Raw genomic sequence first — 23,369 nt, 5'->3', positions numbered from 1 at the left:
AACCCGCTGCGCTACAGCCCAACTCCCCCATTTATTTTTCAAACTGAAGGTATTCCCTGGTGCCTGTGTTAAGTCTACAAATATGTTAAGAAGGGGCTGGGTGGTGGCATACCAGGAAGAGTGCACATATTCCCATATGTGAGGACTCAGGTTCAAGCCCCCTGTTTCACCTCATGGCAGCTCATGATTGGTGGAGCAGTACTACCAAGTGTCTCTCTTCTCTCTGTGTCTCATCCTCTATGGAAAGAAAAATAAAAGGCTTAAAATGTTTTATGAAAGAGCACTAAGGCCAACACCTTTGGTTTGGCTTTGTCTTTTGCTCTAGGCCTATTCGCTTGATTTAGTGTTTGCCCTGATGGGATGTCTTGATTTGAGGATATTCTATCAGGGTAAAGAAGGGGAGAAAAAGGGGGCCGGGTGGTAGCACAGCGGGTTAAGTGCACATGGCACAAAGTGCAAGGACCGGCATAAAGATCCCGGTTTGAGCCCCCGGCTCCCCACCTGCAGGGTGTCACTTCATAGGCGGTGAAGCAGGTCTGCAGGTGTCTCTCTTTCTCTCCCCATCTCTGTCTTCCCCTCCTCTCTGTCCTATCCAACAACAACAGCAGTAACAACAGTAATAATAATGAAGATAAACAACAGGGGCAATAAAAGAGAAAAAAAATGGTCTGCAGGAGCAGTGAATTCATGGTGCTGGCACCAAGCCCCAGAAATAACCCTGGAGGCAGAAAAAAAAAAAAAGGAAGAAGAAGCAGATAAAAACAATATATCTCTCAATTCTGGCAGTACCATAGGTATATATGTACATCTTTTCTTTTTTCCTTCCCTCTTTACCTTTTCCTCTTCCTTGCTCCTTCCTTTTCTTCCCTCCCTTCCTCACCCTTCTCCCTCTCTCCTTCTTTATTCCTTTGTTTCTTACTCTTTCTTGGGCTTCACTACTCTGGACTGTCAGAAACAGAGAGGGCAAAATGACAAAGCATTGAAACTCTCCAGTTGAGTGGGAACTGAGCTTGACATGGGTGAGGTATGTGGCACACAATTCAGGCGAGCTGTTTTTTTAAAAAATTATTTATATAGAAAACAAGCCTACTATTTAGTAACTTACTTTTAAAAATTAATTTTATTTTAATAGGAAAGATACAAAGACCAGAGCATTGCTGTATCTTGGAGCCACAGGCATAAAAGTCTTTTGCTTAACCATTATGCTATCTCCCTTGCCCCAGGAAAACTATTTTTATGGGCTCCTTTTTCTCTTTCATCCATATATTTCAGGAAAACAGGTTCTTAAAAACAGAGATTAGGGTGCTGGGTGCACCTGGTTGAGCGCACATGTTAGTATGCACAAGAAACTGGGTTCGAGCCCCCAGTCCCCACCTGCAGGGGGAAAGCTTTGCAAGTAGTAAAGTAATGCTGCAGGTGCCCCTCTCTCTCCTTCTCTATAGCCCCTTTCCTTCTTGATTCCTGGATTTCTCTATTCAATAAATAAATAAAGATAACAAAAAGTATAGATTAAATCTCTAACATGAACTACATTTTCCATGTTCACTATATACCTTTATAATAACCCGATACGAAACAGTTATAGACTAGTTATAATTAAACTACATTTTCAAAGCAGATATAAAACCAAAAATAGTGCCAATCACTAAATACATAATAATAGATTGAATTATATTATGTATTAGGTATAATAGTATTGCTGCAAGTTAATGTTTTCTAAAATCCACACATTAAAATCAAACTTCATGTATTTTTATATCCATATGTCAGTATAGATAGAAAGATAGAGAGATCTGGGTAGTTCACCTTACCATATGCGAGGACCAAGGTTGAATACTCTGGGCCCCTACCTGTGGGGGTGGGGCAAGTCTCATGAGTGGTGAAGCAGAATTACAAGTTTCTCTCTTTCTCTCCACCTGTCTCTGCTTCCCCTCTAAATTTCTCTCTGTCTTATCAAGTTTAATTAATTAATTAATTAATTAACTGACTAGAGGGTGCACAGCTCCCACCACTGTAGTGGTTGCTGGGCTTGAACAGAGGTCATAGCCACAGCGAGTCATGCTCAAAGTGAAGCAGCCATCCATCCAGATTGACTATCTGACTGTCCCTTCTATGTCTCGACATTAAATTTTAGTGTCATATACACTTACACCCTCCTTTCTCAATGAATATCACATAGTAGACGTCTGCCATGCTGTATAATTTTTCATAGCCACATTTAATTTATATATAGTAAATAGTCTGTCAAATGGAGGGCAATAATATTCAACTATTTCCAAAGGGGGCATTTTAGATGGTCTTTAGTTTCTCCATACTGTAAGTACGTTTGTTACAAGGGAAGTAGAGAACAGGGATTATAGAGTCACAAGATTGTAGCTGACAATGAGGTAGTTATAGGTGGAACAGTCTATATTTAGGTAAAAATAGAGGGACAGTTCATAGGAAACTTGAGTCATTCAGTTGTTTAGGGATTCAATAGACCAGGGAAATGTATCTTGGGGAAATGGAAAGTCATGTTACTTAATGCTTCTGGCCAGGCTGGTTCACCTTGCTGTGTTACTATTTCCTACTCCTACCCCCACTGCTACAGTATTTTAAAGAAACATTGAGGAGATTCTAGCCTATTCCTGAATCTTATCACTGCTACATTTTTTCTTACTTAATTTTTTACTGATGATCTTCTTAATTTGGAAAAAGAAGAGCAAAAGCCTATTTCTGGCTCTGTAATCTTTTAAGAAATATCAGAATATTTTTAATTCCCCTTAGACCCAATTTCTTTTCAAACTGAGAAAAGAAACCACCAGAAAATCTTTGAGGATGACACTTTCAAAATGAAAAACTTTTGAGTTTTTAAAAATATAGTTCACTTTTTCTCTCTTGACCATAGAATATCACTAAATATGAAAAGTGAATATGGTATTATTGTTGACTTTGCAATTATGCTACAGGAAATTTTAACTATAAATTAAGGGAACTCTAAGCAACTATTTAGAGAAGTAGTTAAGGAATGCTAGATAATAAGTGGATTTCTATCAATTACACTTAAGTCAGAGCAGCGGGTCTGGGTGCTAGCTACTAAGTGCAGCGTTACTTGTAATAGGATTTTGTGACTTTGAAACTGGGAGCTAAATGGTATAGACTAAAACCGCACTGATAGTCATTTTCCTTAATTGTGGAACCATGCATAGTTTTCCTGTTAGGACTCTGAAAAGAAGACAAGACTACACATTTGCTTATAGGTAAGCCACTCTGATGTGTTTTTTCATACCACAAGGGAGTCTACTGGACCTGAATTATGGGTAGGTAAGGAATGCTACGCGGGTGCAGAGGGCAGAGTGTATGATGTGACACACTTGCATGTTGGTGGTCAGGCTGGTCCTTCTATCCATCTGAGGCTGCTCCCCTGCTCTGGCACTGGCATTCTGGATTTGCTGTAGGAGAAGTAGCCTTATTTAGGTCGTAAACCTAGTGAGATTTACATTGTCTTCATGCTCATTCTATTACTGTTTTTAAAACAGCTCCTCCTGCTTTTGAGATGGTTGACAAATCTTAGCAAATGGTAGTTCCCCCCACCCCAACACACTCAGAGCATTTTCTTTTAGCCATATTTCCTATAGGGAGGACAGAGAGTGAAGATTTCTCTAAATCATTGACTTCTGCTTTTTATCAATTAGCAGTCTGTCTTCAAATCATTTTTCTCTCCTGACATTTTACTACAAGGAATTAGTTGGAACCAGGACCATTTCCATCAACACTTTGGTTAGACCTAGCATCAGCAAAATAGCCACTTTTTTTAAATTTATTTTTTATTTAAGAAAGGATAAATTAACAAAATCATAGGGTAGGAGGGGTACAACTCCACACAATTCCCACCACCCAATCTCCATATCCCATCCCATCCCCTCCCCTGATAGCTTTCCCATTCTCTATCCCTCTGGGAGCATATGGACCCAGGGTCATTTTGGGTTGCAGAAGGTGGAAGGTCTGGCTTCTGTAATTGCTTCCCCGCTGAACATGGGTGTTGACTGGTCGGTTCATACTCCCAGTCTGCCTCTCTCATTCCCTAGTAGGGTGTGTCTCTGGGGAAGCGGAGCTCCAGGACACTTTGGTGGGGTCTTCAGTCCAGGGAAGCCTGGCCGGCATCTTGATGACATCTGGAACCTGGTGGCCGAAAAAAGAGTTAACATACAAAGCCAAACAAATTGTTGAGCAATCATGGACCCAAAGGTTGGAATAGTGGAGAGGAAGTGTTAGGGGGGTACTCACTGCAAACTCTAGTGTACTTCTGCTTTCAGGTATATATTTTGCACTGGTTTATGGATAAGTGTGAACATATACTCTCTCTCACAGAACCTGGTCTATAGCTAGGTTTTGGGACTTTGTTAGAAAGTGAACCACCTGGGATGGAATTAGAGAATACTGTGAAAGGAAAGGTCTCACCTGAGTAATGAAGCTGAAGGGTTGTCATTCCACACCTGAAGTCTCTGGACACAGTCTGAGCTGAGGCAGTAGCCACTTTTATTACTCTCAAGCTATACAGTGAACTAGAACACAATTCAACCAACCCTCACTACTTTTTTTGGGGGGGGATAAGGGAGGCCACATATGCTTTACACATACTCAGTTACTATACTCCCGTGTCATCTTCTCATTATTTCTGAAAATATTTGGGTAGAAAGAGAGGGATAGCCGGAGAGAGAGAGAGAGAGAGAGAGAGAGAGAGAGAGAGAGAGAGAGAGAGAGAAGAGAGAGAGAGAGAGGAGACACTACAGCAATACTCAGCCACCCATGGAGCTCCATCCTTGCTTCTGCAGTCCTCCTATTTGGGTTTAGGGGTCAGAACCCATGACTTCATGTATGCTCACACTTGCAGCCTCTCCTTGCCAGTTTTTTTTTTTTTAAATTTTCAATATTTATTCCCTTTTGTTGCTCTTATTGTTGTAGTTATTATTGTTGTTGGATAGGACAGAGAGAAAGGGAGAGAGGAGGGGAAGATAGAGAAGGGGAGAGAAAAATAGACACCTGCAGACCTGTGAAACAAACCCCAGGCAGGTGGGGAGCCGGGGGCTCGAACCGGGATCCTTACACCGGTCTTTGCGCTTTGCGCCACGTGCACTTAACTCGCTGCGCTACCACCTGACTCCCTCCTTGCCACTATTTGAAAAAAAGATATCACCTTTCCCCATTGCTGGATGATTTGTTCCTCATATCCACTTCAGAACTTGGCTGAACCATCTCTAACCCTTCATAGTCCCATCAACATTCTGTTTCAGAGAACTTAGACATTCTCTAAGAAGAGTGAACTCTCCTCTGTTTTTTCTAGGGTCTCAGCATTATTACCCTTTATGGTCCATTAATAACCTTTCCTAGAATGTACCTCCAAAAGTGTTCAGCTGCTCATACCAAATTCCAGACCCATTTATGCATATATTTTAAGTGTTTGTTGATACAGGACCCTGCTCTAGGTACAAATCCTGATCTTATTCTGTTAGGGCTGCTGTATATGTTGACTGCTGTATCACAGACTAGATGGCTCATAAACCATATAAATATATTTTGCACAGTTTTGGGTGTTAGGAAGTTCAAGATAAAAGTGCCAAAATATTGAATTTCTGGTTACATTTTCTTCCTGGTTCACAGAAAAACTATATCCTTACACAGCAGAAAGAGATAGGGAGGTCTCTAGGGTTTCATTTATTTATTTTAAATGTTTTTTTGCTTACTTATGAAAGAGAAAGAAAAAGAACTTTATTCCATTACAGGCATTGCTAAGAGTCAAACTCAGAACCTTCTATCTTCAAGTCTGGTGCTCTACTAATGAGCCATATATCAACTGCATGGGACTTCTTTATTCGAGAACAAATTCTGTTCATGAAAACATCTCCTTGCTTGCTCATCTGCTTCTTCATTAGCTCCCACCTTCGGATACAAACACATTAGGTATAAAATATGATTTTTTCCACAAATAAGACTTTTAGTCTATAGTGCCAGTTAAGGACATCCTGAGAGGAGAGGTTCCGGCTGTTAGGACATGGATGTTAACCTTTGTGGGGCCATTTCATTTGTTTGTTTATTTGTTTTTGCTTTTGTTGCCCTTGTTTTTTACTGTTGTTGTAGTTGTTATTGTTGTTGTTATTGATGTCATCATTGTTGGATAGGACAGAGAGAAATGGAGAGAGGAGGGGAAGACAGAGGGGGGAGAGAAAGATAGACGCCTGCAGACCTGCTTCACCACTTGTGAAGAGACTCCCCTGCAGGTAGGGAGCTGGGGGCTTGTACCAGGATCCTTATGCCTGTCCTTGCGCTTTGTGCCACATGACTCTCCCCTTTTCTGTCTTCCCCTCCTCTCTCCATTTCTAAGACTACATCAAGTACATTCATACTTTCTAGACATATAGTATACAGTATTAGAAATCAGGAGACTTGGTTAGCGTAGCACACGCCTTTATAATTCTTCATGAATCATTACTTGGTAGTCCCATTGTTGCCTGGCTTCCCCATTATCATAAAGCCTTTAGTTGTCTGACATGTATGTCACTCAGCTTCTTCACTCCTTTAACTGCAGCAATGCTTTACAGGAAAAATATGGGCTGTGCTACTGACATTTTGTAGGCCAACCACTATTGATACGTATCTTGTCTAAACGTCAAAAGTAAACCGGACAAGAGTCTTTAAAAGAAGGTCCATTTAGTACAATAACTACCTCCCAGAATAAGATTCCAATTTTAATTCAATTACATGTGGGGAAGAAAAGATTTGGCTCACTTTAATTCCTGTTATAAAACTGAGTAAGTTGTCACCTAAACTAAAACATTGTACATTAATTTGGCCTCACTACTTCTTTTTGTATAAGAAGAAGAGAATAGAGATTAAAAAGAACAGTCCGTTATTCTTCAAGGTACACATCGATTCCTGTGGGTAAATACATAGGTCACTTTATAGGATGTAAACAATACATGCTTTATCTGTAGTCACTCTAGAAGAATTTATAGTAAAGCAAGAGTTTTCTTTTTTATTTATTTCATTTTTGAGAGAAATGCAGAGAGAGAGAGAGAGAGAGAGAGAGAGAGAGAGAGAACAGAAACACCAGAGCACTGCTCAGCTCTGGTTTATGGTGGGGGGGAGATTAAATCTGGGATTTAGGAGCCTCAGTCATGAGAGTCTGTTTGCATAACCATTATGCTGTCTACCCCACCCTAAGCAAGAGTTTTCTAACATTTACTGACTTAAACTGATTACATTATTTCTGAGCAATGTTTTGAAAATTAACTTCCAGATGGTGTAAACTATCAATAAGGGTTCATGGAGCTAAAGCATTCTGATTTAGATCTGGGAAGCTAAATAAATGCATAATAAATACCATGTTTGATCTCAAGTATGTCAGCAGCCACCTTTACATGGATAGATTTCACTTGAAGATTTAAGCCAACTGCATATAATGTGATTTTATTGGAGGAAGTCCACATTATGCAGTATAAGTATAGAATTAGATTAGCCTGTAAAGGTGGAGGGGTAAGGAGTGTTTGAAATGGATGGTCAGCAGAGAGGTCAGTTGAAAAAAGGCAATAGGAGTCTGAAGAGTTCCTTCTCAGATGTGCATTTAACAGGGAGGAAGGGGCCTCTTCTGCTTGGCTTGAAAATAGGATAAAAAGTCACAAAGGCAGACTAGGTGGTGGTGCTCTGAGTAGAGTGTATTCATAAGTATGCATGAGGACCAGGGTCCAAGCCCCTGGTCCCCACCAGTAGAAGGGAAGCTTAACAAGTGGAAAAGCTGTGTTGTAGGTCTCTCTCTTTCTCTTGCTTCCTTTATATCACTACATCCCCTCTTAAGTTTTTATATCACAAAGAGACCTAGGCTTTTGGTGAGATCGAAATCATATGGGCCTCTCTTCAAAACTGTCACCCCAGAACCAGGACATCTATTTAGGTGAATTATTTTAATTGTCATAAGTTTGAATTTAAATTCCAGTCCTATGTGTATTTTAGATTTTTATATGAAATTTTCTTTCTTTCTTTCTCTTTTTTTTTTTTTTTACTAGAGCACTACTCAGCTCTGTCTGGTTTATAGTGGTGGTGCAGGGAGATTGAACATGGGACTTTGGAGCCTCAGGCAGGAGAGTCTCTTTGCGTAGCCATTATGCTATCTACCCCCCCCCCCCCAATTTTCTAATTCCTTCACCAGCTGTCATTCTAGACACCCTCCTCAGTTTGTTGTTGATTTAGTGAGTAGATCTCTCAAAAATGAAATAAATAAAAAAGAAAACTCTTGCTTTACTATAAATTCTTCCATATAATTTCATGCAAATTTCAGCTGACCTGGTGACTTGGTTGCCTTTGTTCAGTAGTTTAATACAGACATAGGTCAAGCAACTGGATATTTAATTGCCAGGGTTGAAACTTTATAAACTTGAAACTAGTCAAGGCTATGTTTGACTCTTTAAAAAAAAGTAAAATAGAAGAAGTACTTTTCATATACTTAGTTGCAGATTTTTCCATTGGGAGATTTTTAAATGCTCATCTGTCTTGATTAAAAATTTTGAATTGTATATCAGAAAATTCCTAAAGTGTAATTTTTTATACACACAGCAGGCTCTTTAATTGATGCTACTTACTTGTTTATTTATTTAACATCATGGGGTGGGCTCATGAGTGTATGAACCACTGCTCCCTGTCCTCTCTTCCTCTTCCTTTCTGGTACCCAAAGTAGTTTAAATGTCTTTTTAACTGATGTAGCCTTGCATTATGACGTTATATAAGATATACCACGAGGAGATGAGAAGCTGTACCCATATGTCAACAACTGTACTGGAAACCATTAACTCCAATAATAATAATAATAATAATAATATAACGACTCAGGCTGCATGACTGAAGATCACTACTAAATGCCCAATTCTATCTTTCACTGTACAGTTATCCTCTTTTACGTGATTTACAGATTTCATTCTTCCCTCCTCCTCTGGCCCTTCCAGTAAGCTATAATTGGTTTTATGGTCCAAAAGTTTATTTTTGCTTCATTTTAGTTCATGTTTGTTTTCTCCACATATCACATGTGCATAAAATCATATGGATGTGTGTCTTTCTCCATCTGGCTTATTTCACTAAATAAGTGAAAGAAGCAAAAAGCAAAAATTACATCTGTAAAAATAGAACTCCCACTATCAATTTAGCTTCCTTGTAAATAGCAATATTAATGGTTAGGTATGGGGGACAACTCACCAAGTAGACCATGTATGTATCATGTATGAGGTTCTGAATTCAAGTCCTGGCAACTTAGCACACTAGGAGGACTATTAGTTGGCTCCAGGAGAACCAACTAGTGGAACAGTACTGAGGTGTTTCTTCTCACATTCTCTCACTCCTCTCACCCTGCCCCTCCCCCTGCCCCACACCATTGTTTCTCCCTAAATAAAAGTTTAAAAATGGCTAGGAGGCTGCATTGCACATGCACAGAAGCCTGAGCTCATTTCCTGGAGCTACAATTGTACTGTTAACATTTACCTCCCCTAAATAAAATGGAAAACAACAACAAAAAATAGTGCAACACATTTATGATACTTACACGATTTGAATATTCATAAATTTTCATTGCATACTTATATCATTTCAAAATAATGGATTTAAGATTATTTAGAAGTGTTAATATTAAAATTATTGGAAAATGATCCATTAATTTTTTTCTAAGCCTTTACTGAAGCAGATGTGCTTAATAACTACAATAGTTTAAACTCATGAATTAGTAATGAAAGACAGTTTAGTTTCCGTTATGCAAGTGGGAAAATTGCAGAGTGAGAACTTTATACCTCGTAAATGCTTTTTATATTCTGATTGCACAACAGCAAGTAGTTTACCACACAAATGCCCTGTGGTATTTCCTCAGTCTTCTAATTTAGTATATAATATACATTTAGTAACATATAAATCCAGATTCTTTATAAAACTTTAAAAGTCTGACTTTTCAGCTGCTTTGATTAAAAAAAAAAGTTTCAATGTCTCACTTTTTTTTTTTTTTTTGCCTCCAGGGTTACTGCTGGGGCTCAGTGCCTGCACCATGAATCCCATGCTCCCAGAGGCCATTTTTTCCCCTCTTGTTGCCCTTCTTGTGGTTATTATTGTTATTGTTGATGTTGTTTGTTGTAGGATAGGACAGAAAGAAACAGAGAGAGGAGGGGAAGACAGGGGGGAGAAAAAGACACCTGCAGACCTGCTTCACCACTTGTGAAGGACTCCCCTGCAGGTGGGGAGCCAAGGGCTCCAACTACGATCCCTGCACCAGTCCTTGTGCTTTGTGCCACGTGCACTTAACCTGCTGTACTACCGTCCAATCCCCAATGTCTCAGTTTTTAAATGAAGAAGCACTACTTCAGCTCTGACCACTGCTGGTACCAAGGATCAGACCTGGGATCTCCTGTATGCAAGTCCTGTGCACAAACACTGTGGTGTTGCCTCAAACCTGTCTATTTTTCTTTCTTTCTTAAATAATGTACTGATATTTTGCTACTAGGGTTATAGCTGGGATTGGTGCTTACAGGACTCAGTGTTTTCAGTGGTGCCTTTCCTCCCCTCCCCTTCCCCTCCCCTCCCTATCTTACCACCTCTGGTCTCCACCCCTTTTCTTCCTTTCTTTGTTTTTGATAATGATGAGATACAAAGAGACAGAAAGTGAGAGATTACTGCTGCACTGTTCCACCACTTGTTAAACTTCCCTCTAGGAACTGGGGTCCTGTTGAAAGTACTGTGTACTCTCTAAGAGGTGGGTGTCCCAAATATTATACATTTTTATGTGATTATATCTCTTTTCCTTTTTTAATTCATATATATATATATATATAAATATATATATATATATGGTAGGGCAGAGAAAATTTGAGAAGGGGAGGGGAGAGAGGGAGAGAGAAGGAAAGCTGCCTACGGCACTGCTTCATATCTAGTGACAGTTCCCCCTGCAGATGAAGAGTAAGGGGCTTAGAACTGGGTCCTTGTGCACCGTAATGTGTACCACCACGAAGCTCCCAAATATTATACTATTACATGATATTGTTGGGTCACCAAAATAGCTCTTTGGGATATTGATCTGTTTTACACATGCACAACCCAGATTTGTGCCCAGTCACCTACAACACTGCAGAAAGTTTCAGTGCTGTGACTTTTGTCCTTCTTTTTGCCTCTCACTTCCCTTTTATCCTAAAAGTCAGCCCAGAACAGTAAAGTCCTGGAGATGACAAAAACATCCTCTTTCCAATAATCAGAAGCTATTAGACACATCATCTTTTAATCCGGGATACTCAAGAAGAAGAACCCTCCTTTAAATTAAATAAATAAAACTCATGCTTCCAAGAAAAGAAAAACTCCTATGAGATCAGACAGCAAACATACTAATGAAATACAAGCCTTTTTCAAAATAGTTCTTGACAAGATACGGTGTTGGACAGTTATAATCTCTAGAATATTTATGAACATACACAAATGCCCCTGCCCTGATGACCATTATCTAGGATCTACACTGTGTGTATTGTCGGCAGTGAATACTTTCATTTAACCTTGATTCTCTAGTTTCTCTGACAGTCTTTGATAGCTTTCTAACATGTAGGTTTATCTTTACAGAGAATATTTTCAAGCTGTTTTCTTAAGATTTATCTTTTTATTTACTTATTAGAGAAAGAATCCTAGAACCACACTGAAGCAGTGAGCTCATGCTTCCTTCCAAGTTCATTGGTCTAGCCACTGTGAACCTCCCAGGTTGCTCTTCTTACTGTTTTTAAAATACGATTATTTTGAGACATAAGGATATTTCATCATTCAGATATAAAGTAACAATACCTTAGACTGTTTAGTTTTTATTTGTGCCTTAACACACTAAGTGATAATAATATTTCTAATTATACTTAAATAATTTTAAGAGCGGTAGCTAGTGAAATCCAGTTTTTGGCAGTATTATTTCTCTTGACTTTATGAACTTTAATCTTGAAAAAAAAACAGCTTAAAGGGAAATTTAGGGAAATTTAAGTGAACAAATGCATACTTAATAAGCCCACCTCACAAAATTCAGGACTTACTGAGACAAAAATTTTTTTGTTTATCTATAGATTATATTATAATTTAATGTGATTTTAGACAAAAAGGAAGGGAAGGGAAAAGCAACTTGATTTTTTTTCCTCCAGGATTATTGCTGGGGCTCACTGCCTGAATTACCAATCCACTGCTCCTGGCACCATCTTTTTTCCATTGTTGTTGCTGCTGTTGTTGTTGGATAGTATACAGACAAATTGTGAGAGAAGGGGAAGACAGAGGGTAGACACCTGCAGACCCACTTCACCGCTTGTGAAGTGAACCCCCGCAGGTGGGGAGCCAGGAGCTTGAACTGGGATCCTTGCACGGTTCCTTGTACTTAGTGAAAATGGTAAAACCATACATTGATAGTAAAATAGTAGAAACATACATTAATAGTAAAAATATTAAAAACATACAAAAATAGTATATTTATATATTACTAATGGTTGTGTATTATTTTTATTTTGGTTTTCTAATTTTCTCTTATCAGGATCAGCAAACTAAGTATTGCCCTCAGGCCAGCTGCAAAGAAAGGTTTACTAGATTACTATCATTCACTTTTTTTCCAGTGTTATTACTGAATGCTTTTGCACTAAAACTATTGAGATGAGTACTTGTGAAAGAGATTAGACATCCTAAATCTTAAAATCTTCATAGTTTAGCCCATTAAAGAAAATGTTTGGTGACCCCTGCTTTATAATATCTACATTCTGCAAGTTATATAAAATGAGATAAACTATAATTAAGCCAATTCAAAAATAGTACAACAGAATTATCTTCAACAGCCACTCCAAAGAAGAAATAACAAAAGGTGCTATAAAAGCCTAGTAGATATTTTGAAAACCTATGCAAAAACTATTCTACCCATTGATAGAGATTTGAATAGGAAAGATATAATTCAGAATTAGAAGCATTAGTTAATGTGATTAGGCAAAAAAAAAAAAAAACTAATTACTAGAAGTCCCACACAAAGCAATTAAGGAAGAATAATATATCAAAAGCATCCAAATTGTGACAAGAGTAAGACTGTTATCAAGTATACAGCATGATCTTTTTTTATAGATAACTGTGCTTTCAAAACACATTACAAATAACAACAAATTAACACATTGTGGCATAGAAGTAACATTTGTAATAGCCAAAACTTGGCAGCAACCTAGGTATCCAACAATGGATCAGTGGATAAGAAAGCTGTGGAATTCTACTCTGATATTTAGAGTTACAAATTCACTTTCTTTGCCTCATTTTGGATGGAGCTTAAAGGAATCATGTTAAGTGAGATAAGTCAGAAAGAGAAAGAGGAATATAGACTGATCTCTTTCATGGACAGATGTTGAGAAATAAGAACAGAAGGGGGAAACACAAAGTAGAACTTGGACTGAGTTTGGTGTATTTTATCAAAGTAAAGGACTCTGGGGGGAAGGCAGGGTCTTTCTGGTCCTAGTGCATGATTGTGGAGGAGGACCTTTGCTGGGGGTGAGAGTGTTTTGCAGAAGACTGTATTTACTGGTCTACTGTATTTACTGTCATTCATCTCCCCCAATAAAAAATAAGTCTTTAAAAAAAAAAAGCAGACCAATAGATCAATTAGAATGAGTTTAGGGTCCAAAGATAAACTCTTGTATGGTCAAGTGCTTTTTAACTAGGGTACCAAGGCTACTCAACAAGAAAAGAACAGCCCCCCAACAAATAGTATTTGGAAATCTGAATATCCACATGCAAGAAGATAAAAATAGACCCTTATTTATACTATAAACAAACAAAAAATAACTCAAAATGATAAAGAACTGATCTTGTGACCTAGAATTACAAATGTCTTAAAAGAAAGCAGAGAGAAAACTTCATGACAGATTGTTAAGTTCAGGAATTCAAAAGTTCTGGAGAACATTTTCTCACCCATATGAATTACTAAACACTTTTGAATGGTACACTGGGCCTTGAGGTCCAAGTACCTGATGATGGAAAATGATTTAAGTTGATGTCATAATGTTTTGCAGATACATTTCATGGGAATCTGAGAAATTGTACCCATGTGTCAAAAAGTGTACTATAAACCATTACCCCCCCCCATAAAGTGATACATAGTTTTTTCACGTTAGGATTACTTTTTGTCATTTTTATTGGGAGGTTGATGGCTGACAGTACAGTTGCTGACTGCACTATACAGAAATGAGTACAAAATATAAAATATTTATATGTAGTATCAGTTGTAAGTGGAAAATGCTACATTGATAGTTATCAAGAGTAATATATGAAATGTTTTCAACAGCTATTTCATTTTTATATAGGTTGCTTGGCATTGAAATAGAGAAGCAGAGATGCCACCGCCGGCAAGTGGTCCACCAGAAAACCCACCGCCTGATGGAGGATGGGGCTGGGTAATAGTTGGAGCATCATTTATCTCCATTGGATTTTCATATGCACTTCCCAAAGCCCTGACAGTATTCTTCAAGGAAATTCAGTATGTATTCAACAGTACTTACAGTGAGACAGCATGGATATCATCCATTATGCTGGCTGTTATGTATGCAGGAGGTAAGATTATTTGGAATACGTAGAACCCTATACTAAGAAAACATTTCATTCATGTTATAATGTTTTACATGTAGCTTTTCTTTATTAATAAAGTCCAATTTTCAAGTGACAGTTGCTTAAAACCAACCACATGAACTTAATTTGTAATGGTCACTTAGCATTGTGAACTATTCACTTAATTCTCTGTGTTACTGGAATGTTTATCTAAATAAAAATATATTTGAAAAATTAAGGGGCTGAGTGGAGTGGTGGTGCACCTGTTACAATGCGCAAGGACCAGGATCCCTCCATCCCCGCCTGTAAGGGGAAAGCTTCCAGAGTGGTGAAGCAGTGTTGCAGGTGTCTCTCTGTCTCTCTTCCTCTTTACCACCCCCTTCCCTCTCGATTTTGGGCTGTCTCTATCCAGTAAATAAAGATAATTTTTTTTAAAAATTAAGAAAAATTATGATTTAATACATATGAAACATCCAAGGGATATATAATTTCATTCCTGCATACAATTTTAATACAATGTTAATATCATTTGATAGTTTCAATGTAGTTTGTTGAAATATTTCTTCTAAAGGAGAAACTCCAAATGACTGACAATCTATAAGCCTAGAAACTACTTTACCTTAAGTATGTTATTCAATGTTGTATGATTGAAATAATTCATTATTTCTGTGGTAACTTTAATATGGAATATTTTATTTAAACAATGGCTTCCTGACACTTATATTCCATTTTATGTTCACATGAGTTTTTATTCATGAATGATAATGAAAATCAAAGTGCTGTATAACTTATAAATATTTTAAAAAACATTAAAATTATTAGTGCATTATTGTCACCTATCTGCTTTAAAAAATATCAGTAACAGATCAGGCTTATAGATTTTTTAAAGTAATTACTCACGACATTGAGATTTTTATCTCTCAACTAGATATTCTACTTTAAGAAACATGTATAAATTGTCACCATAAGCACTTAAAAATCTCTAATGCATTTGCTGTAATTTCTTACTTGCAGGTAGAGATAATATAGCTCACTATAAGAGAGCTATTCCATCAGTAATATCCACTTCTTAATAGTATTCACCAAGGCTTCACTAAGGGTGTGCTATATGCCATATGATCTAATTTTGTTTAAAAAACATTCTCTCCATTATGTAGCTAAGAAAATAATAAATAGTTTCCCACATTAAACAACACATTAGTGGCAGACAGAAGCAGAGACCTGGGACTAGGAAACTAGCTCTCTTGTCACAGCACAGGATTTGCATGCTGAAGGCCCCAGAGGTCCCAGTTTCGATCTTCTGTGCCCCTGCAAGCTGAAACGGAGCAGTGCTCTGGTCTGTCTATTTCACAAACATCAATTAACTGATAAATATTTCTAAAAGACAAAAAACTTTTTTTTCTTTCTTTATTTGATGGGACTGTGAGGAATTGAGAGGGAAGAGGGACATAGAGAAAGAGAAACCTCCAGCACTGCTTCACCGCTCATGATGCTTCCTCCTGAAGGCGAGGACAAGATGCTTGAACCCAGGTCCTTGCATGTATGATGTATGTGCTCAGTGAGGTGTGCCACCACCCAGCCCCCCAAAACAATTTTTTAAATTTTATTAGTGATTTAATAATGACCAACAAGATTGTCAGATAACAGGGGTACAATTCCACACAGTTCCCAACATCAGAGTAGAGTTCTTTGTCCCATCCTCTTTATTGGAAGCTTCCCTATTCTCTCTCTCTCTCTCTCTCTCTCTCTCTCTCTCTCTCTCTCTCAGTATGGACCAAAGTTCTTTATGGGGAGCAGAAGGTAGAAAGTCTGGCTTCTGTACATTTCTTCTCTGCTGAGCATGATCATTGGCAGGTTGATCCATACCCTCAGCCTGTTTCTATCTTTCCCTAGTGCGGTAGGGCTCTGGAGAAGCCTGGTTCCAGGACATATTGGTGAGGTCCTCTGTCCAGGGAGGACAGGATGTCATCATGGTAGCATCTGCAACTTGGTGGCTGAGAGGTAGTATGATATAAAGCAAACTGCCAATAAACAGGTACTCAAAGGTGGGAAAAGGCCAAATGAAACTAGGGGTCTCTGTGTGGGAAGAAGCTGGGAAGTCTTTATTAGGTATGTTCCATGTGGCCTATGACTTTTTAAAATAAGTCATTATCATCACTCTAATCTGAAAAAAATGACCTAATTTAATTATTATACTTTCTGCCTTTCTCATATTTTTCATTTCTGTTGTGTCAGAGTTGGATTTAGGCCATACCTTTTACAGACCTGCTTTTTCAGGTAGACTCCTGCCAATGTCATTTGCTTAGTGACTTAATAAATTTTCACGGGGGTAGTCTATTCATTCTACTACAAAGGTAAAAATAAAATTATCCTCCAGTAATTCTCTGTTTGAGTGTATGTTTGTATGTATTTATGTGTTAGTGTGTAGTCTTGCTTTCTGTATGTCAAGTTATTTTAGATTAGTCTGATATATGTCTCCCATTACCTTTTTGGTTAGATCAAGTTCTTATTCTAGTACCAAGTTGTCTTTAGAATCAAGTATGGTATGTCAGTGAAGAATTCTGTATCTTTTAATAAAATATTTTCTAAGATACTCCTTTGAGTAATTGCATTAAGGATTGTAAGGATTGTGTTGGTTCTTTTTTTAAAATTATTGAGAGGAATGGGGTGGTGGTGCACCTAGTAGAGCACACATATTGCCATGTGAAAGGATCCAGGTGTAATCCCCTTTCCCCACCTACTGGAGGGGAAGTGTCATGAACAGTGAAGCAATGCTGCAATGTCCCTTTCTACCTCTCTCCCCTCTCCTCCCCCCTATTTTTTCTCTGCTTCTATGCAAAATGAAAGAAAGAAGGAAGAAAGGAAGGAAGGGAGGGAGGGAAGGAGAAAGGGAGGAAGGAAAGAAAGAAGGAGTGAAAAAAGAAAGAGAGAAAAAAAGGGGCTGTTAGGAGTGATGGATTTCTTTGACTTTTTCTCTCTGAAAAAATTGACCTGGGGGGAGTCAGGTGGTAGGTAGCACAGCGGGTTAAGTGCACGTGGCGCAAAGCGCAAGGACCAGAGTAAGGATCCCGGTTCAAGCCTACGGCTCCCCAACTGCAGGGGAGTCGCTTCACAGGCAGTGAAGCAGGTCTGCAGGTGTCTATCTCTCCCCCTCTCTGTCTTCCCCTCCTCTCTCTATTTCTCTCTGTCCTATCCAACAATAACGACAACAATAATATTAACAACAACAAGGATAGACAACAAGGGCAACAAAAGGGAATAAATAAATAAATATTAAAAAATTGATCTGGAGCAGGGACATCTCAATAAAAACAAAAATGAACATACAGTATATGTGTTATAATTAGGAAAATAATAAATGAATAAAATGAAAACATTAGTTAATAATATATACTATACACATTTATTATAATTTGAAAACTTTTAAAATATTTATTTCAATTTTGGATAGAGACAGAGAAAAATTGTGAGGGAAGAGGGAAATAGAGAGGAAGAAAGAGAGACACCTGCAGGACGGCTTCAACTCAGCTTGTGAAGCAAAGTCCCCTGCAGGTGGGGCCTGAGGGCGGCTTGAACCCAGTTCCTTTTGAATGGTAATATGTGCACTCAACCAGGTGCACCAACACTAGGCCCTCAGTTAAAATTATTGATTTATTATTGGTTTACAATACTGTAGGGCTTTAGGAGTACAGTTTCATATACACATAGCATTTATACACACACTACTCACTGCACCCATGACTAAAGCTCCTGTGAGACCACACCAAATGGACCCTCCAACAGTCACCCCATGCCCATTATGGTTTGATCCTGAGATTTAATGGTTTGAGAAATTTAATTTTATGATTATCATTTCTAAACTTGTTCTTAAAAATAGGTGATGGGAGTCAGGTGGTAGCGCAGCAGGTTAAGCACACATGGCACGAAGCACAAGGACCAGCGTAAGGATCCGGGTTCGAGCCCCCAGCTCCCCACCTGCAAGGAGGTCGCTTCATAGGCAGTGAAGCAGGTCTGCAGGTGTCTTTCTCTCCCCCTCTCTGTCTTCCTCTCCTCTCTCCATTTCTCTCTGTCCTATCTAACAATGACAATATCAATAACAACAATAACTACGACAACAATGAAAAACAACAAGGGAAACCAAAAGGGAAAATAAATACATTAAAAATAAGGAAGTGGAAGGCAATCATATCACCGTGAAGCGTCTATAAGAAGAACTTGCTTTCATCATGTCATGCAGCCAATCCTTGTCTGGGTGCTGACATCTACCTGAGACTCATAGGATGATACTCAGTTCCTTTCTGTTTATTAATGATGGGTTTGTATTTCCCAATATCTGTAATACCTTCCCCTAATTTAAGAAATATAGGAGTTTTTCCAGTGGGATATGTGCAGGAATGATGTCAGCTCTTCCAGGCCTATCTCTTTCTCTTTTTTAATATCCCATATAATTCTTCATGGTGTCATCTTCATTCTGTCCAGTCAGTTGGAAAAGTATAACAGAATATACTTACAAAGCTTTAGGTGAGGGTATAGATACTAGATGAAACATTATGTAAGCAAAACATACACTTATATTCCTTTAAAACACTGGAACTTTAAGGTTATTAATTTGCAACTAATCATGTCAATTAAGATTTTACTTAAATAAAAAGTTCAAGTTTTCTTGACTTTCCTATGAATCAGTCAACTATGTAGTCAACAGAAAAGTGTAACTATATTCATAAATCCAAATTGACTAGATTGAAACAAGTTCATTAAAGGAGCGCACCTCAGTTGTATCTAAGGAGGAGGGGGAAGAAACAAGTTTATAGCATTAGTGCATTTTGAAATTCATGACAAAGTGACTGTCTTGCTCTGACAAAGCTATTACTAAGGAACACCTCATTCACTGAATGAAAGAAAAAGATTCATGCACAACTTTGTGTTAGCCCTAGTGAAATTTTAAACAAATTATTTATTTTCGTAAGAGACAGAGAAAGACCATTGCATTACTCAGTTCTGGCACATGTTGATGCTGGGGATTAAACTGGGACACTGGCATCTCAGGCATTCACTGTCTACCTGGCGAATTTGCATTGTAATTGTGATTGTGTGCATTCCTGGTGAGGCCCATAATTTTCCCAATTTTTAATCAAAGGTTTTCTTTTTTTTTTTTAATTTAAAATGCATAGTCAGAAATCTTCTTCCAATCCTCCTTTTATTAAAATTTCCATTGGTCAAGCAACTTACATTTCAACATTTATTTCTGAAATCATATTTTATACAACATAAAGTTCACTGTTTCAAAAGAAAATAGTGTTTTTAAAGATGTTTTAGTTCTATTATCTGTAAGGTTTTTATTTATAGAGGCATTTTAGTTTATGATTATAAAATGGATTCAAAGGCATAAGGTGAAAGGTATATAGTTTCCTATGAAGTATAATGAGTCTAAGTAACTGAAATACTCTATTCAACATAATGCTAATTATACTAGCTTAGCGAACATCTTACATCTGACACACTCATTAGGGCTTAACACTCAACCTATTAATCACCACGGTGGGGTCACTGGGTAAAATGATGTTTGTTCAGAGGCTTGGCCTGTGATGTCAGGGCTGGAGTCTCTTTTAGTAATTAGTTGGCATCTGGGCCATGGAAACAAGGTATTATTTTCCCTTTTGATGTCTGAATTAAAACTGAACTAATAAAAGGTATGCAGGAAAGATAGAAAAAAATGCAAATTGTGTTTATCCCTGACTTCTTCTTTAGATGATGGCATTAGATTTCAGCAACCATCTGGCAGTCCATATGTTCTCCAGTAGCTTGAATCATTTCAGCAGATAAGCGGAGCAGCATGGTCACCCCATTAATAAAGCACTAAGTAGGGGAAGAAGCCATGTTGCAATTTAAAGTTTCCATAGAATGTAGATTCAGAGATTTGTTTTATAAACACTGACTACACAAAATCACCCTGTTTTGTTTTGTTTTGGCAGTGCTTTGGCTCCATGCAAGCACAATGCCACTCCACCCTCACTAAAAATTTTCTCCTTATTTTTCTTCAAATAGAGAGAGAGATAATAACAGAGAAAAAGACATTCCAGTACTCTACCGTCCTATGGAGCTTTCTACAGCACTCCTATGTGGTGTTAGAGCTCACGTATAGATTCTTGGGCATAGTGAGGAAGGCATGTGTGATGTTAGGTGAGTTCTCTCCCAGACTTTAGATACAATTATCTTTTAATGCAGTGTTTATCTTCTTCTTCTATCAAACCACAATGGGAACATAATTAGCTACACAGTTACTCAATACAGATTTGATGATTCTAGTTTCTGTTAGTACTTTGCATTAATCTGGTAAATCTGTTATGAGCTGAGTTGGCCATTCTAGAGAGAGAAGAGTTATCGTTACCTCCATGGGGATTTATTTTCATTTAGTTTTTTATCTTACGTGACTGATGATTAAATCAAAGTATGGACAATACTTTATAGTGAACTACTTTACATTGGTGAACATACATTAGACCACTGGGCTTATTTTGATAGAGACCAAGAAACAAAAGGTTTTAAATGCTGTGTGTTGGCGATCATACTACAAACTAGGCATTTTACTATTGCTTTTATAGTTTTTGTTTTGCCTTCTGCTCTAAATATTTTGCATAATGGATACTATTGAAAATAAGTTATATAGAAGCTGGATGCTGGTAGAAGCAGTAAGCTCACATGCTAACATGCATAAGGATCTGGGTTCAAGCCCCCAGTCCCCTTGCAGGGGAGAAGCTTCATGAGTGGTGAAACACTGCTGCCAGTGTCTCTCTATTTCTCCCTCATTTCTTAATCCTCTCTGTCCAATCAAATAAAAAAAAGGAGAGGGAGAAGGGGAAGGAGAGTAGGAGAGAGAGGGGGAGAAAGAGGGAGAGAGAGAGGAGGAGGAGAATGGTTGTTGCCAGGAATAGTGGATTCCTTGTGTAGGCATGGACACCAGAAATAACCCTGATACCAATAAAAACAAAAACAAACAAAAAATAAGCACATGGTAATATTTCTATACATGTAAATAGTAATAAAGAAGGGGATTCTCCTCTTGTGCTTGACCTAGCTAAAGTGCACGTGATAGTAAAATTATAGGCAGGGTGTACTTCTTATACCCATGTTATCTTATCTTCTTCTTCTAGCGTTTGCCCTTCTTCCGTAGCCAGTCAACAGCGTCAGGTTGAGCCTGATGTAAAGTTTCGAGACCTCCTTTGAATCTGGAGAGGTGGCATCTTATGTCCATGACTAAGTATTAGTACTAGTACTAGTACTAGTATTAGTCTTGCTAAAATTTTCTTAGGAAATGGACTGCACTAAATATCACTATATATCCATGTCTTTTCACTATATTTAAGTTGAAGCCAAGTGACTAGTTCTGACATATGAAATGTTAGTGAGAAGATGCATATCATCCCTGGGTACCTGAGAAAGGCCATTCCATCCAGGCTACTTCTTCCATATCCTTCTTACCCATGGTAGTGACCTTACTTTTATGCTGTAACTACCAAGAGAGACTCCTAGCCCTTCTCACATGGTGAAGAAGATACTGTTATTAAGGCTGTTCATTTTTCATGCAGAAAAAGTATTGGCTAGTACAAAGTCTTGGTTTGTTTTGTAAATATGATATACATTTTACAAATTGCAAGTGAGGTTAGAGCAGATTATGGCAAATCCACTTAGATTATCCTCTGCTACGAGAAGGTTTGTACATTTGCTATGTTCCCCAGCTCTCTAGTAGAACAGAGAAAGTATCTTAAATGGAAAGGGATTTGTACCTAGATATTACTTTTAACAGTTTCTATGGGGCTAACATGAGAGGCAGGTAGGTACTTTGAGACACCGAAACATACCAAATCATCAGCCTGTATAGATTCCTATGATTAACTCTCTCTCTCAAGACAGGTCTGGGTGGAGGCAGCACTGTATGCTAATGCTTCTGAAACTATTTCAGGAGATACTTGGGAGATATTTTAGCTGCAAAGGACTGATTGTTAGTCCTGGTTAAACAATACTGAAGTTTTATTGGGGAAAAAGTGCTTCAGACCATGATATTTCACTTGTAAAGGGAAAAAAAGTACTTATTAATATATACACTGGCAAGAATAAGAATATAATTCCTGAATTATGACTTGAACTCACTTTAAAATTTGTTATATCATTATGCATGTTGTGTAGAAGTGTTATGGTGGAAAATGACAGAAATTTGACTAAATTCTCAAGGAAAATGTTCCTCCATACCAAATCAAAACAGCGTTAGCCATCATAAACTTTCAGGCTAGCTAGCATCAGGGATCTCTCTGTCTGTCATACTGCTTTCTCCTATCTCCTCTGCTTCTTGCAGTGGCGTGGCCTAGCTCTTGTGGTATCCACTGCCTTACTCAGAATGATAGATTATCAGCATCTCATTGTCAGTGTGCGATCTCAACTTATTTGTTAGAAAAATGGAGGGAGGAGGGGTAGGACAGATAGAGAGAAAGAGACCTCAGCACAGAAGCTTCTTTCAGTGTTGTGGGAATCTGGGAATGAACCTTGGTTATACACCTGGAAAAGCAGCCACTATCCTGGTAAGATATTTTGGCGACTCCAGTTTCAACTTTTAAACCTTTTTGTTATTTTCAGATTTATGTTATTTACTACATATTACTACATATGACAGTTTCTCAACACACACACACACACACACACACATACACACACACAGAGAGAGAGAGAGAGAGAGAGAGAGAGAAACAGGGTGGGAGGGGCACAGACATGCTCGGTGGATCCCCTGATACCCTGGA

At 38.1% G+C, this 23,369-nt stretch overlaps 1 protein-coding gene across 2 annotated transcripts in view; it reads left to right on the top strand.

Moving 5' to 3' along the window:
- The window catches only part of SLC16A7 (solute carrier family 16 member 7), a 169,656-nt gene that overhangs the window by 96,537 nt on the left and 49,750 nt on the right, over nucleotides 1-23,369 (top strand). For both annotated transcript variants that reach the window (XM_060195016.1, XM_007516684.3), the window contains one exon: nucleotides 14,340-14,586. In XM_060195016.1, coding sequence (XP_060050999.1) covers nucleotides 14,370-14,586 — 217 coding nt within the window. In that variant the 5' untranslated portion in view covers nucleotides 14,340-14,369. The remainder of the gene's footprint in view (nucleotides 1-14,339; nucleotides 14,587-23,369) is intronic.

Source organism: Erinaceus europaeus, chromosome 7 (genome assembly GCF_950295315.1).
Source record: "Erinaceus europaeus chromosome 7, mEriEur2.1, whole genome shotgun sequence".
Classification (NCBI taxonomy): Eukaryota; Metazoa; Chordata; class Mammalia; order Eulipotyphla; family Erinaceidae; genus Erinaceus; species Erinaceus europaeus.
Note: the sequence above shows the minus strand (reverse complement) of the source record. Positions and strands in the feature narration are given on the sequence as shown.